Here is an 18,178-nt window from a genome sequence, read left to right as displayed (position 1 = left end):
TAATTGAAGAGTCATGTACTCAAAAATCATACCACAGATTTCGGATGGATCAAACTGTTTACAAGAAAAGGATTGATGCTACGCCCTCTTATTATTTCAAAATAATTCGGTACTATTTGGATTGTTAATGTGATAATGATCACAATGGGCTTATTGGGCTGTCTAATTCTGTGGAGGCCAGCAATGACCGACATGAAAGGAAGATACTGCCATGCCAGAAAGCTCCAAATTAATATCCTCACCGCAATCCTTTGAAAATAACTAAGCATACGCCTTGTTTCCTCCACAACTCACACGCCTTTCCTTGGCTTCATTGTTGTGTAATTAATTATCTGACAATAGGTTTCAATCCACAGTGTGGGTAATTATAAAAATCATTGAGTTGTTGTTACAATTTCCTGTTCTCAGAATTCATAAATAGCTATAGGATATTATATTCTGTTTTCTTTCTGTCTTGGAATGGTAATGGGTACGTAAGGTAAGTTACCTCAAATGCTGGTTGATTACTTGATTATGTGTTTTGGTCAGCTGAGATGTCTGTGAGGCTGAGCTGATTACCATAATATTTAGTGTCATTTTGTCTCTCGGATATTCCGATTTGATTCCATTTGAATGTCTATGCATCTTACTCATAAACATCTCCTTTGTGTTTCTGGTGTACGGAATCCACAGAAGTTGACTTATTTTATGATTATTAAATTAATATAATCTGCAATCCAGGGGATCTGCGACTGCGCTGTATCCGGCAACTAAAACCCAAATGACACTACACTTTTGCATGCGTTCCAAAAAGTCAACCACTTCACCTACCATAAATTCCAACCCTTCTCCACTCCAATGGCCAGTCAAAATCCTCAATTTGACGATGATGAGAGGGTTAGCAATTCGAAAGGCGCATATGAAACCAACCGGGTGCTCAAATGGTATAACATTTCTGTCTGACGACACTACTCGGTCATGGCGTACTTCAAAGCAATCAAACCGTTGGCAAAATTGCCAAATCCTCTCTTATAAAACTATTTGACTTTTAGATTTAGACGTGGGGATCGACGTCTCTTTTAATTTAAGACATTTGATTACAGTTCATAGATGGTATTTTTCAACTTATTTCTCTGATGGATCCGATGGCATGGAATATACTTTTTATACAAATTTAAAAATATTTTTTTTGCTGTACTGTATTTGCTTGAAAAAGTGAAGGAAAATTCTAGGGTACCTTCTCGTCACCTACGAAAAAGTTTTTCAAGCCACTGAATGTGTAAGATTACATCTTGATCATCTTTTTAAATTTGAAATAAAAATTCCACTTAATCAGTTAAGAGAAGAACCGATTGTGGCCTTTTTTCTTCCTCTATTCTCAATAATTTTGGGTTTAAATAAAATAAATATGAGATAAAAATAGAATTGGAAAAAAATAAAAATAAAAATGATATAAAATTTGAAAACATATTTATTAACAAAAAAAATTATTATATATCATAATTACATTATTTTATTTTTAATAAATTATTAAACATTTAAATTCAACATAAAAATTCAATATTTTGATAATCATATATAAAGCTTAGGTAATTAGATCGTCCTAATTTTTTTCTGTACCCTCCAAATTTTACATTTTTTGAATTTAAGGTTTTTAAAGTTAAATTACAATAAAATAAATTATTAATACTCTTTTAAGTTACTAATGATAGTATTTTCGAAAATAAATTTGTAATTTCAAAAATTTTAAAACTAAAAATCAATATGAAAAATGTGATGAAAGTACCATGTATTGATTAAAATTTTCGCACCGTTCTCATATTTTTCGTACCCTAAATTATTTATATTTTTAAAATTTCATATTTACTTTTTAACTTGAAATAACAATAACATAGTTTAATAATATTATTTTGAGTTATTATTGATAGAATTGTTAAAAAAAAAAATAAGAATTAAAAAATTTAAAATTGGAAATAATGTAAATTATCCTAAAAAAATTAGAAAATTAAAACACTAAAAAATTAGAAAGAATATGAAAAATGTGAGAAAATGTATGAAGATTATGAGAAATCCTTACATTCTTCATACCTTACCTCATATTCTCCGTACCTGAAATTTAACAATTTTTTTTATTTTTTTGATTTTTTTTTCCACTTAAAAATACAAATAATATTATTTATTGATACTAATCAAGCTTAGAAATGATGAAAATTATTTTTAAGAAAATTTAAAAATTAAAACACTAAGTAATTGTAGAAGGTATGAATAATGTGAGGAATGGTACAAAGAATGTGAAGAATCCTCACATTCTTAACACATTTCGTCACATTCTCTTTACCCTTGAAAATTTTACAAATTTTCAAACTTTTGAAAAAAAATTTCCACATGGAAATACAATAAAATTATTTATTGATACTAATTAAGCTTAGAAATGATGGAAATTACTCTTAAAAGAAATTAAAAAAATTACTCTTAAAGAAATGATGGAAGTTCGTACCCCCTCTTATAAAGTTCGTATATCATCTCACAAAGTTCGTACCATCTCTTAGAAAGTTCGTATCCTCTTTTAGAAAATTCGTACCATCTTTTAAAAAGTTCGTACCATCTTTTACAAGTTCGTACACTCTTTTAGAAAGTTCGTACCCTCTCTTAGAAAGTTCGTACTTTTTCTTAGAAAGTTCATACCCTCTTTTAGAAAGTTCGTACCATCTCTTAGAAAGTCTGTACCCTCTCTTAGAAAGTTTGTACCATGTCTTAGAAAGTTCGTACCATGTCTTAGAATGTTCATACCATGTCTTAAAAAGTTCACTCCCTGTCTTAGAAAGTTCGCTCCCTGTTTTAGAAAGTCCGTACCCTCTCTTAGAAAGTCCATACCCTGTCTTAGAAAGTTCGTGCCCTTTCTTAGAAAGTTTATACCATCTCTTAGAAAGTTCGTACCCTCTCTTATCTCTTAGAATGTTTGTACCCTTTCTTAGAATGTTCGTAGCCTCTTTTAGAAAGTTCGTACCCTCTCTTAGAATGTTCGTATTCTGTCTTAGAAAGTTCGTACCATCTCTTACAAAGTTCATACACTCTCTTATAAAGTTCGTACACTCTCTTACAAAGTTCGTACCCTTTCTTAAAAAGTTCGTACCCTCTCTTAGAAAGTTCGTACAATCTCTTACAAAGTTCGTGCCCTCTCTTAGAAAGTTTATACCCTTTCTTAGAAAGTTCATACCCTTTCTTACAATATTCGTATCATCTCTTAGAAAGTTCGTATCATCTCTTACAAAATATTGATGACAATTTCATAACAAATGACTAAATGCTCTCAATTTGATTAATAATAACTCAGAAAAAAATAAAAAAATTTAGATGTTATAAATCTGTGGACCCCGTATTTCGGCTCATGCGTTTCCTACTCGATGGTGAGCTCGATTTTGATTTGAAAATTTTGATTTTTATTGATTAAGAAAAATGACTTGGAGTCGCTACTTATTTTTGTTTTATTTTTAAAGGGTAAACAAAATAAGAAAGAAAAACCCTAAGTGTGACTCCTTTTTTTGGAAAAGACGGTCTGCAAAAAACCGGATCGGGTTTGAGGGTCAGGTTACTTATCGGGAAGGTACGATAAAGACCATAGCACCCCTTTAAGTCCCTAAAGTCGGGTCTCTACTAATAAAATGAAGCTGATGTGGCAATTGACGAGTAAATCAATGAATATCCAAATTGATCATGCACGTATGAGAGTTTGAATATGCATAGACAATGATCAGATGGAAAGTGTGGTACGTACCTCGGCAACAAGCCACCATGCACTATCGAGAGAGAGGGTTAGTGCACAATTAAAGAATAATAGCATGCATGTCAGAGAGCAGGATAAATGAATCAGGTATGATAACCAAGTCAATCAATCAGATCAATCAATCGATCATAAGATCATGTATGTGGGGCCCCCACCAAAGCCCGATTATTTTTGAATGGACCAAATTCGTAAATTCCATTATTCAGAATTACAAAATTTGATTCTTTGCTTATTTCAAAACATTTTTAAAACAGAGGAGGTGTGAAAATGGCTTGCCAGAAAGAATGTGGCAACCAATTTTTATTAAAAATGGGGATGTCGACGGACAGAATTCCGGATGTGAGACATCCGGAGAAGGTGGGATGTCGGCGGACAGAATTCCGGATGTGAGACATCCAAAGAAGGTGGGACGTCGGCCGGATAGAATTCCGGATGTGAGCCATCTGGAGAAGGTGGGACGTCGGCCGGATAGAATTCCGGATATGAGCCATCCAGAGAAGGTGGGATGTCAGCGGGACAGAATTCTGGATGTGAGACATCCGGAGAAGGTGGGATGTTGGCCGAATAGAATTCCAAATGTGAGACATCTGGAGAAAGTGGGACGTCGGCAGATAGAATTCTGGATGTGAGGCATCCGGAGAAGGTGGAATGTCGGTTGGACAGGATTCCGGATGTGGGGCATCCAGAGAAGGTGGAACGTCGGCCGGACAGGATTCCGGATGCGAGACATCCGGAGAAGGTGGAATATCGGCCGGATAGAATTCTGGATGTGAGACATCCAGAGAAGGGTGGGACGATAAATAAATAAATAAATAAAGGAAATGCAGGCACAACCCCACAAATCAAAAGCATGTGATGAATCTTCTCTCAAAATTTTCCAGAACAGAGAGAATGAGTAAGTATACTCCAGACATCGAGGATAACCCGCAAACAATCAAGAAACAGAGGAGAGCAGTTTAAAATAGTCGGTGTAAACAAGTTGAAAGCCAAATTAGAAATCAAGCACAACATGGAGGCAAACGAAGTCAGATTCCATAAGAACATAATAAAATCTCCAATGCTCGCATCCAAACACCAAAATAGAATCTTATCGATATCCAAAAATAAAATAGGGAAGGTAATGAACAGGGTTCATACCTGAAAAGCTTCCTCGCATATGCAAACTTACCTGACTTAATTTTTGATAAAATCACTTAATAATAAATATCTCAATTTAAAATTAAAAATAATTTTAAATATTAAATAAAAATAAATTAACTTATTTTTAATTTTAAAAACCTTTTACCTCATTTAACCATATTTAAAAAATTATATATTTTAAAACTATCACTCCACATTTACAACTCATCTTTTATAATAAATGCTTCTATAATTATCTCATATGTTTCGACAATGCTTTAAATACGAATGTTTAACAAATAAATTTATTATTTAAAATTAGTGAAAGTATAAATATTAATTTAAATTAATAAAAGTAAATATATCAATTTGACTATATAAAATAAAAAATTTTATTTAATATTATCAAATAACTTCAATATTTGAAGTAAAAAATAAATAAATAACTTAAAAGAAAATTTTAATTTAAAATCAACTTAATTCATTAATTAATAATTATTAAGTTTATCCAAAGACCCACTTACACTAACTTCCTAACACTTAACCATGTTTGGTTCTGCAGCAAGACTGTAACTCAACTTGATTTGTTCAAACTTTGAATATTTGGTAGCACTCTAGTCATGACAGTTATACAACTTACTTTTGATTTGCACTGAAAGGGATTCTCACTGAAACAATGACCAGTACCATTAAACTGATAGGCCAACTTTGTGTATCAAGGGGACACAAAAGGTCACCAATAATGACATATTATCCACTCTATGTTTACTTCTCAACAACCCATTGCCAATAATAGAGAAAATGACATTGAAGTTCACACTACTGTTTCCCATTTACACCAGCTTTTATTGTTGTTATTGGGTGTTTTTTTTCTTTTTTCTTTTTTAATATAGGTCATTCTCCACCAGCAGTCTTGTATGCTAGTTCAGCTACTCCACAAAAGAAACTTATTCGTGGCTAAAGACCAATAAGCACACAATTTCAATTTTTGTGCGTCACTCCTGGTAAGCATTACCAGGCGTTGTTTCATAATGGCTGTATTGATTGCTTCATCCATGTGTTCTATGAACCAAATTGTAAATCTGATTGCAACACATCATAGTAATGTGTGCCACGGCCTTTGATTTCAATGTCCAGACATGAAATCAGAAATGTGTACCAGTTACCAGCCAGTTCTTTAAGGATTTATACAATTACCAAAACAATAATAACCAATAAAAATGATTTAACTTTTGAAGCTTTAAGGATATCTCATTTCAAAGAAGGGTTAGAAGAACGTAATACTCATTTAGAAGCACAATGGACAGAGCCCAAATGCAAGATTAAATTCCACGATTTGAAACTTTCCAAGGGATCCCCATTAGAGTTTCATGTTTTGGTCATAATATAAGGAGAACAGGTGGGATAGAAGCAAGAGAAGGGAGACAAGGGAACAAGAAAGGGGTAAAGAAACACGAATCCATTGTTGTAGCAACTAGTATTATACATGAGAAGAGTGAGACGGATAAATTACAGCCTTCCAAACTTCTGTGCATGGTGGCTGAAAATCATCTGCACTCTTTGCCTACAAGGATCCCCAATTTTTACACTTACTCGTAATGAAATGAACAGAAACCCCAATTTCTTGAACAGTCACTTTGGCTATGTTATTACCATCACCTCTGATCCAGGACAGCTCTCTCCTTCAAAAAGACCACATCTTTCATACTTTTGCACCAAGGATAGACTGGAAGGGAAAACAAAAATTGTCGTGCTTAAAGCAATATCAAAATAAGTTAAAAGCAAACTGTAAAGGGTGATGCAATCTATTTGAGTTAAAGTTCTGCCAAATACCAGCTAAAAAGCTATGAGGAATAGAGATAAACAAGGACATCTCCAGAAAAGAGATACCCACTCTTGAGTATCTAACACCCATCCTTAAAGAATAGCAAGTGCAAACAGAAACAAAACAAAGTTGCTAACATTATTCACATTGGAGCTTGACAGGAGAAGCTTCCCCTTGGCAAAGAAGAATGATAAAACCTGGGACAGGACAACAGCACAGTAATCCATCAATTTTATAACTCAGGCAAGAAGCTTCTCTGACAAAGGACTATGACAAAGACAATGATGACCTGTCTATGAGAAAGCTTGAGCCACATTATGTAGATATTTCAAAATGTGTGAAGCACCTTAGTCAAACAGAGCACGGTGTGAATGATGAGGTAAGGATATCTGTCAAACATGCCACCTCTCACACAAATAGACCCAATAGGCATGTAAGAAAAGGGCGAGGGACACATCATTTGTTCACTAGAAGCTCCTTAGGCATTGACACAACGACACGAGATCTTAACCCAGTATAAAAAAAAAAAAAATATATATATATATATATATATATATATATATATATATATTTAGAAACCTTGCCAGTTCAGTTCCGTTCCTATACCTTAAGAGTAGGAATTAGGATCCAACACCAAAAGACACTTGCAGCCAGTATACCCTGAATCCTAACATCTATATGAGCATGAGTTGTGATTTGCAAAAAATGTCATCAATACCCAAGATCATAGGATATCAATATATGACATCCTTTGGTAAGAATGGCAATAGAATATGGTTGGATGGTTAAGGATAACATGAGGAAATATGCTCTAATTATCCATTGTAGTATGACATTTTATTATTTCTCATGGTGACATTGACCTGTTATTTCATGTTGCTCTCCTTCATTTTGATTTTCATCAATGGCTGGTAGGTCTCTTTCATTAATTCATACTGCAACTATTAATAAATTTTGAGCGTGTCCATTCTTTAGCTCTAACTCTAAGCACTTTCCATTCTTATGTTTCCAACAAATCCAGCATCCACTTAAGATTCATTAAAATGTACATACCTCCCTGTTTACTGTGAATTGCAGATAAATAGAAAAAATTTCACATTTCTTAGTATAATGATATAATCACTAGACTTCTATGCATTTGAAGTGAAATGATGAATGTACCTTGAGTCTTGCAGGAGAGCTGCCAGGCTTAGCTGTAGTAGTGCTTCCAAAGCTAAATTTTGGCTTCTTTTCTGCAGGTTTTAATACTTGGAAAGAACACATGAGAGTGTCATCCACACTCATCATGGCACCCGCATTATCAAACTCACCACAGTAATTAGGTGCTGAAAAAATGGTTACAAGTTGTCTATTAGCAAAAAACTCATATCCATCTTCCACAACCTGCGCAACAAGGAAATATGTAGTAAGAGAAAAATGCCTGAGAGGTTTAAAGGCGACCAAAAAAAAAACAAAAAAAAGCAAAAAGCTAAAACAGAGCTGAAACCTGGTGGGCACGACAAATAAGGTCCAGATCATGCTTCTGAAGAAGCTCTGTCACCTTATCAGGGCCAAAGACATAAGAAACGCCTCTATCATTCATCCCCCAACCTCGAACATCATTACTAGGATCAGACCAGAGAAGATCGCATAGCAAACCAGCATCTGGAACATCAGTAGGCCGCTGCAAATTCCTTATTTGATCTAAACTCCGCAGATCAGGGGAAAGCCCACCATGCATGCAGAGTATCTTTTCATCAATGAGAGCAGCCACAGGTAGGCAATTGAAACAATCTGTGAACACTTTCCACAATCTGACATTGAATCTTCTCTTACACTCATCATAAAATCCATAGATACGGTTTATAGAAGCACATTCATGGTTGCCCCTCAATAGGAAAAAGTTCTCAGGGTATCTTATTTTATATGCAAGCAGAAGGCATATAGTTTCTAGGCTTTGCTTTCCTCGATCTACATAGTCCCCTAAGAACAAGTAATTGGATTCAGGCGGCAGTCCACCATAGTCAAAAAGCCTTAGAAGATCCGAATACTGACCATGAATGTCCCCTGGGAGATACAAAGAATGTTAGAATATGTTCAAGAACAATGTGTTTCAAACTCTAGTTAGGAAGACAAAAGGGGCAAAAACCCTTAAAAAATGAATTTATTTAGATAAATGGATCGTCCCAAAGAAATTCAAACATTGCGTTTCCCTAAACAGTATTAAATGCACATCGATTGCTACACTCTAGAAAATATAATATTTCCCTTTGGAGAATTCCAAACCTTACAGTTCAACAAGCTATGCAAATTCACATTTAGGGCTGCATCCTCTGGACAGAGAATCAAAAAATTTAATTTTTTCAAGGGTTAAGTGAAGCTTCCAGCTGCAGACTCTAGAAAATTGGAGTCAGCATCATCCAAGAGATTGATCAGCACAACAACACGCATTTGAAAGCAGATCGCCAAAGTAGTGAAAAGTTCATTTCTCTGACAGGTTGTAACAAGTGGAGATGGGGCAAACAAGAATAGGTGCTGTAAATATATTTGGTATGAATGATCTTTTATATTTTATTAGATAATAAATCCTACTGCAATATGGTTCATCAATGAGGAAAATATGAAGCACCCAGGTTGATGCATGCAGAGATGTAGCATAAACTCATAAGGTTGAGCCCCAAAGCAGACCCAGATGCAATATTCCTAATGCTTAGAGAAAACCAACAATTTGTCTCAATACATCAAGCCACCATCGATAAGAGCTGCTGAGAATCATTAACTACATAAGTTAAAATGCAAACTAGCATCCAAATTGTAGAACACTATCTAAGAAGAGTCAATCTTTGACACCTATAGACAATGAATCTTTGGCTTAGTCAAGTGGAATAAAACACTTGGTAGTTCATCCTGCCTCTGAAAAGTGCCATTGAAGGATTCTCAGAATAAACAGCATCCAATCTTGAAGCTAAGTGAATCCATACAAATCTATATTTTTTCTGTTTTCTCCATACATTGTTGATTGCTTTTTTTCTTTTTATTTTGTTGTTTGTTTAATCTTTCCCACAAGCATGCTTTTCATGTAATTCCTTTTAATAGTTACAGAGAAAGAGGGAGGCTCTATTCCACACTTTCAAAGGAATCAAGTAAGGTATGGCAATTGTCATAAGCACCTACATACCATTGATCGTTAACATTTCTAAGGCCAGGGACAAACCAAATAATTTTCACTCCATGAGCACCAAAAGTAGATAGAAATTTTTTTTCTACAAATATGCAGATCAAAGAATTATGATCTAAGTACAACCATCAAAACTACTCCCATGCATTTTTGTTTGAAATAATAATAGATATGCCCCCTGTCTCTATGCAGTTGTGCCTTTTAAAAGGAAGGTGACTTCATCAACATAATAACACATTTCTGTCCACTTGGAATTTATGCATAGCCAATTTTCAAACAAAAATAAGTTGAATTAGTGAATAATAGGGCAGTTTTAGCAGTGGAAGTCACGCAAGAGGATATATTGTTAGAATAACATCACAACTCATTCTAATGTGAAGCAAACCTCATTATAATGACAGATTTCTAGATTAAACCCTTGGTGTCTACCTATAAAATTTCAGAAGCAATTTATCATTGATACAAACAAATTTTTATGGCTGAAATAAGTCAAAAACCAGCATATTTTTGGAAGATGCAGTCTGACACAACAAAGAAGAAGATTTCCTAACCCTAAATTTTCAAAATCAAAACAATGAATTTGAAAATTAGCAATTAAGACTGAAACCACTGATAAATTTGAAGAAATGTACATCATTTTAATTATGTTATTGAAGTTGTAGCATCAAGCTAATACACCACACGAGTTGTAAGGTAATCTGACATGCATAATAGGAATTCCAAGGTCAAACTCGAGAACTGATCAGGATATATTATCTGTCAAAAATAGACCATATACCCATTGCAAAACTAAGACAGTTTAAGAGAAAACTCAATTCTAATCAGTATGCTTAACAAATTATATTATGAACTATTCAGACAGAATATACCTTCAGAAGATGCAATTCGACCCACACCCTTAACAAGAAATGGGCAAGATACCCTTCACGTTTAGCAGATTAACCCAAACATCTCATGAACCCTTTGCAATTTTACCACCAAACTCAAAGTTTGAACACAATAAACTAGAGAGAATGCCATCTAAACCTCACCAAAAAGAAATTTCCCGAGTCAAACTCAGGAATTGAAGAAAACCCACTTCAAAACAATACACTTACACAACCAATTTCCTCAAGGCAAATTGAGGAATTGAAGAAGACCCGCTTCAAAACAATACCCATAAACAAAAAAGCAAAGATGAAATTCATATAAATACAACCATAGTCATTCTTTAAAAATAAATAAATAAGAAAAGGAGTACCGCAGATCTTGACGGGGGCTTGGAGCTCCAATAGATTGGGCTGTCTCAGGAAAATATCCTTGGAAGCAACACAAAGTTGCCTGATCTCGGCCTCAGAAAGCTGCACTTGCTTCCCTGGCCTGGCTTTGACGGCAAGTAACCTTTCGATAATATCGTCAAGAACGGCAGGTTCCATAACTGGGTGTGGAAATTAGCAGCAAATTGGATTCCAAAATTGAAGAAGCAGAAGAGGGGATGAAAGAGGGTGGTCCTGGATATTGTCCGGGGTTTGGAGTGTGAATATTAGCATGGCTCAAAGAAAGAGAGATAGAGGGAAAGAAAGGAGGGGTCGGTGGTGGAAAAAGCTTTGAGAAACATTCCTGGCTTTGAAGAGAGCTGAATAGGAAAAGCAAAGAATAGGGAGAGAGAAGGGAAGAAAGAGGGAAAGAGGGAAAGAGAGAGATTCTTTTAGAGAGAGAAGAAACAGAAAGAGCTCAGTCAGAGTGTGGGTGGGGTTCTGTGGTGCGTAGTACGCACACCCTCAATATAATGCGGCCGTCTATGACTCCTCTTTCGCATGTTGAAACCGAGGTGCGATCGCCTTCCTCTTCCCGGTTCCCACCCGCCCAACCAATCGGCAATCACCTCTTTTTCCTTTTTTTTTTTTTTTTTAATTACAAAAATATAATCATATTTTACAGGTTCCCACCCGCCCAACCAATCGGCAATCACCTCTTTTTCCTTTTTTTTTTTTTTTAATTACAAAAATATAATCATATTTTACAGGTGAAAAACCTTTCTTTCCTTGATGGTGTGTTTGGTTCACGAAATATTTATTTTTTTATAAAAATAAATAAAATTAGTTTAAAATATATACTTAATTTAATAATTATAAATTTATTTTTTATTTCCTTTTTTCTATTTTTCCAAGGTATTCACTCTTATATTTTGTCTTCACTCTTATATATTTTTTTAAATAAAATATAGCATTCATTTCCTTATTAAATCGAATTTAGATTATAAAAATATCTCTTCCCTTTTATTTCCCTTTTAATTAGAATATATAATTATAAAATAATAATAATTATAATAATAAAATATAAAAAAATCTATTATTCAAATTCTACTACACACTTTACAAATAATATATAAAAATAATTTATTAATTTAAATCTATTTTTTATTTTTTCTGCCCATTCTTATTTTTTTTCTTACATTTTCTTTGACACTTTCAAAACCGAACATAGCCAAAAGATAATAATAATAATAATAAAAAGGGATGAAGTCGAGGAATCGAAATTTTCTTATAAATAAAATAAAATATTTTAGCCATTGAGTGTGAAACTTTGAGATACTCATGGGAATGGTGAAATGGAATCTTTCTTCTTGCATCTTATTAACCGCATTGACTATATATTAAAATTACTAATATTGTGTCACGGGGTATCAAATGGGTGAGAAGACGATAAGCCCAAATATGAGTTTGGGCCCATCTCAATTTGAACTTAAAATACTTGGGCCTTGGAATATTATTCTCAAAACCTTGCATTTTAAGGTTGCCGTTTGATTCCTTAAAGCTTTCATTTTCTATTTTTTTTTTTTTTTATAAAAGCAGTTTTTATTTTCTATGTGTTTTTTTCTCTTAACGTTTGGTTTAAATAACGAAAATTGATGAACTTTATTTGGTACTGATTTTTTTTATATATGAAAAATAATGAATAATTTTTTTATTTTTCTTTTCTTTATTAGTTATTTTAATAGTATAATTGAAAAATATATTATAGCTATAATTAACCAAGGAATTGACCAATTATATTCTTTTTTACATGGATTAATGAAATAACTAAATTATATTAATAAATGAATTGATTAATTAGGCATATTTTGATCTTAATATAAAAATATAATATTTTATTAGTAAAAAAAAAAAGACAAAAAAAGAACGTAATATTATTGTAAACATTCATATTCTTTTTATTTGTTTTAAATTGTTTTATTTATTTTTGTATTTTTACTTCTTAGAAAATTGTCTCCACTTTTCTTAAAATCACTCTAAAAATATCAAATTCATGTTTTCAATTTTTGCATAACCTTATTTAGGAACACCTTTTAAAAAAATTTTGAAGCATGACATCTAAAAACAGTTTTTTAAATCGTTTTTAATGTTTTATAAAACAAAACTCTGTTAAAAAACATGAAATGTCTTTAACCTATTTTTTATATTTTTAAAAAATTATTAAAAATTATTTATATATATATATATTAATTTATTTTCAATTATTCTTCGTTTTAACGATCTCATTACGTCTACTTTTAAAAACAAAACCTTTTTGAAAAATCAAATAGCAAACAATTGGATAATGTCAACGTCTTATCTTGTCATTCTATGTAAATTGAAACTTTGAATGAGATTAGTGTCACGTTTTAAAAATGTTGTTGGACTACAAGGCCATTAGCCAACAACTTCATCACAACTCAAAAGAGGTTGGACTTCTTTCCCCTTTTCATCTGTGTTGATTTTTAAGCGAAACTAAAAGTCATTTTACCATAATTTTACCATAGCTTTCACTCCAACTTATATTTGATATTTTTAGGCTATGTTTGGTTACGGTTTTCAATAACTATTTTCTGTTCTTGAAAACAAAAAACTTGTTTGAAGAAGGAGGTGTGTTTTTATTTTTTTTGTTTTCCATATTCTCAAAAACCATTTTTTTTTTAGAATAATAAAAATATGTTTTTATTATTTTTTCACTGTTCAAATAATATATTATTTTTCATATTTTTTCCTCATTCTTTTTGTATTTTCCCAACTGCTTTTTATATTTCCATAAAGGTGAGCCCTACCCAACCACCACACCTCCACCCACAAACTCTTTCTTCTTCTTTAAACTATTGAAATTAATATATTTACACATTATTACAAAGTCATCATTTATTTAAGAAAATTATAACTAATATAAAATTTTCAAAATGAAATAATTTTTTTAATTTAAATGAATTGTGCATATGAAAACTATTTATATATTTATAATATAAAGTTAATGAAAGAAAACACCTTATTGATTAAAAAAATTTAACTTTCAAATATGTTTTTTGTTTTACTTATTCTAAAAAAACTTTCAAATATAAAATGTATTATTCTCAATTTATTTCATTTTCATTCTTATTTTTATTATTACTAAATATTTTAAATTAATCTAAATATAAGAATTAAAATCACTAAATTCTTTTATTTAAAAAATTAAAAAAAAAAATATTCATTTTCTTCTCCTATTCTATCTTTTTTCATCTATCACACGTGCCCATAGATGCTACTACCTAAAATGCATTTGTGTATATTATTCCAAAGTTTTAATCATACTAAAAAAGAGACCCATTGTGGATGTACCATGCAACAGATGCTTGGTTGAGAGACAGACACAGCCAATCGTTTCAAAATGCGACCACAATCAATCAATTTTTTCATAACTTTGTTCTGTGTCAGTTTTTTAGGGTGTGGAATAAAGTGTTCCTAAGAATATGCAAGGGAAAATTAAAAAAGGGAGATGCTTTTGAATTTTAATCACGGCCACTTTTTTGATTTTTTTGTTTTTTTGTTTTGAACATTTGGGCCAGTGCCTTTCATCCGATCTTGGGTGATGATTTAATATGTGACACTCAAATTAAATATATGCCTTCCCATCCGAATTTGATATCCTTTTGGCAGAATAAATTCCAAAACAATCATATTGGATGCAAATAAGATTTGTCAACTTCCCCAAATAAGAAAAAGAGAAGAACATCTGATCTATCCAGAGGCCCAAACCATTCCCAAATCTTTCTTGGAGTATGTGGCCTTGTGTGGTTTAAAGTATTAAAAAGGGTAATATTCTCTCTTTCTAGAAATATAAACCATTGGAAATTATATTTTTTTTATTTCTATTATGAAAAAAAAAGGTGAAATATCATTTAGTAATTGTTATTAAAATAGTTTTTAAGATTTGAAAACATGTTAAACAATTTGTCACAAAAAATAATTTTTTTGAAAATTGGATATTTTCTTATAACATATTTTATTTATTTTCATTTTTTGGGGGGTTAATTTTAAAAATAATTATATAAATATAGATGATGATTAAAATTAAAACATTCTAAATAAAAATTAAGTTTAAAAATATTTGGAAACATAAAAAATGAGTTTTTTCTAAGAGTTTGTTTGATTATGTGATTTAAAAACAATTTTCAATTTTAAAAATAGAAAATTATTTTTAAAATTTTCTAATATTGTTTTGTCTTTGTTCTCGAAAAATAATTTTTAAAACAAAATGAAATAGAAAACAATTTTTAGATGATAAATAGAAATTGTTTTCACTAATTTTTAAAAACAAAAGAAAAATATAAACTTGTTTGACCATATTTTTTGAACTTATTTTTAAAAATTGTTTTTAAGTTAAAGAATAACAACTTGTTTTTAGAAACAAGTTTTACAAAAAAAAAATATGGTCAAATGGGTCCAATTTTCAAGCAAAACTTTCATTTTAAAAAACATCATAGAATCGTTCTCAAAAATTACTTTTTGAGAACTATTATAAAAAAAAAAACGTTTCTTAAACAATTTCATTTTCTTTCTTCTTTTTGTGATCAAATCAAGTTTAGGTTTTTTTTTTATGTTTTAATTATTAAGAAGAAACATGTAACATTTTATTGAATATAAAATATCATTAATACCATCCATTGGCATATTAATTATAACAAGAGAAGTTTTTTTTTTTACATGTAGTAAGACTATTATATAATAAACAAACAAATATAATCATCTACCATTAAAATGTCTTATATTTCTATCTCTTACTTTAAATAGTATATATTCTTTCACACATTCCACTTTTTCACAAATCTTTATTTTCTTTCTATCATACTATTTCTTATATCTTTGCCAACTCACACTAGCTGAGTCAGATATGACCTAAGGGGTGGATTCAAACATAAAATTGATAATATTCCCCTAACAATTACAAGTTTTGACCATTGGGTTAAGACCCGTATATGCATTAAAAGGCTCATTGGGTTAAGACCATTGGGCTAAGGCCCATGTACTAAGATTATTATATAATAAGCAAACAAATATAATCTCCAAGTATTGAAATATGTTTTATGTTTCTATCTCTTACTTTAAATGGTATATATTCTTTCACACATTCCACTTTTTCACAAATCTCTCTTTTCCTTTTATCATACTCTTTTTTATATCTTTGTCTACTCACACTAGCAGAGCCAGGTAGGGTCTAGGGGGTGAATTCGAACATAAGATTGATAATGCCCCCCTAACAATGACAAGTCGTGACTATTGGGCTAAAACCAATATATGCATTAAAAGTTGCCCCCCTCAAATCAAATTGTTGGCTCCACTTATATATATATATGATACGTTAACCAAATAGGCATCTAGTAATTTTCACCTTTCAAAATTTAATAAGTAGAAAGAAGCCTTGGTTTCATATAATAAAATATATGCTTCAAATATCATTTTTTTAGAAGAGAACAATTGACTTTAGTTTTGATCAAAATTGCTTTATAATTATCTCATATGCTTCAAATGTTTCATGTCATCTTTATACTTTAACTTTGAATATTCTCTAGAAGCATAGACCTAGTTTTTAAAGAATTTTCTAACTTTTAACAAATACTTTAACCTTACATTCTCTATACTTTTTACCTATGACTCTAGATATCCCTTATTAAGTCGAAATGATTAAACAATAAAAAAAAAATGGGAAGAGACAAAAGACTTTTCAAAAGGTAGAATTCTTATATATTACAACTTTTTCTAAACTTAAGAGTTTTTTAATTCATGGATATTACAAATTTTTTTTTTCAAACTTAAAAGCGTTTTAATTCCACAAACTTCAAACTACTTCAACCCCACATATTTTAGACTCTTTTAATTCTATTTTAGATAATCTATAAAAGGACTCTCATTCATACTTCAATGCTGAGTCCAAATCAAAGTTAGATGGAGAGAGTTGAATAGTAATGTAAACACTAGTGCTTAGTTGAGTTCTTTGGAATTATTACATCTTTTTTGTTATGTATCCTATTACTAAAAATTATTTTAGAACCCATTTTTTATTTATTTATATCAAATTATTATCTAATCCTCAATAAAAATATTCACCATAAAAGCATTGTCAATAAAAATACTAGTAGTTATATCTATATATATATATATATATAATATACTATTTTTGTATATTTAACAACACAATATAATATTTTTTTAATTTATAAATTTTAAATATTTTAATCATGAATATTACTAATTAAGAAATAAAAATTACTTATTATAAAATGATTTTTAAATAATATTAAATATATGAGAAATTTCATATTTTTTAATCATAAATACTAAGGCATGATTTAATTTTCATTTAAAACAAATTATTGAACATTAAAATTAAAAAATAATGTGTTTTTTTTTTATATTTTTCATAAATTAAATATAAATATGATATGACATATACCACTTAATACAATAATTGTAATATATATATGCGGAATATTATATCTCAATAAAAATGATATGAATATACATGTTTTATGAAAAAATCAAATTTGATTCTTTCTAATTTTGACAATTAGCTTGTCTATAAAATTTTAGGTCAATGGCTAATGCTAACATACACCTTATAAAATACTCCACTCATAGAATTCCTTCTTCTTTTTTTTTTTTTCAACATGGAAGAAGGAATGATAAGAATTAAACATTTACCTAACTTTAAACCAAAATTTCATACTTTAATAGATAGAAGGCCTCAAATGATTTGACCAAAAAAAAAAAAATAGTAAAATAAATTGATAATAGATTATACTACCGTATGATTATATTTGGAATAATTGGAAATAAAAAGGAGTTAATTAATTAAAATTGTCATTAGAAACCTAAATTTGAAAGTTTAACCCTTCATTATTTTTTGACAAAAATGTCTTTATTATTTTCTTGTAAAAACAACAATTTATTTTAAAACATATTGTAAATATTTGAAATAGTAAAATATATTTATGTAAAAAATGGTTACTTTTTAAATAAATATATGAGAATGGATAGTTGATAAATAT

The 18,178-nt window shown here is 30.6% G+C and overlaps 1 protein-coding gene across 1 annotated transcript; it reads right to left on the bottom strand.

Moving 5' to 3' along the window:
* Window positions 1-6,169: 6,169 nt before the first annotated feature.
* Window positions 6,170-11,572, bottom strand: LOC117914767 (serine/threonine-protein phosphatase PP1 isozyme 3-like). The gene is made up of 4 exons (XM_034830227.1): window positions 11,105-11,572; window positions 8,194-8,753; window positions 7,869-8,090; window positions 6,170-6,608 (listed from the first exon to the last, which is right to left on the bottom strand). Exons 1-4 carry the CDS (start codon window positions 11,277-11,279, stop codon window positions 6,585-6,587), a joined length of 981 nt encoding a protein of 326 aa, XP_034686118.1. The 5' UTR covers window positions 11,280-11,572; the 3' UTR covers window positions 6,170-6,584.
* Window positions 11,573-18,178: the final 6,606 nt, after the last annotated feature.

The sequence above is a fragment of the Vitis riparia genome, chromosome 5 (assembly GCF_004353265.1).
Source record: "Vitis riparia cultivar Riparia Gloire de Montpellier isolate 1030 chromosome 5, EGFV_Vit.rip_1.0, whole genome shotgun sequence".
Lineage (NCBI taxonomy): Eukaryota > Viridiplantae > Streptophyta > Magnoliopsida > Vitales > Vitaceae > Vitis > Vitis riparia.
This window is presented reverse-complemented; position numbering and strand designations above follow the sequence as displayed.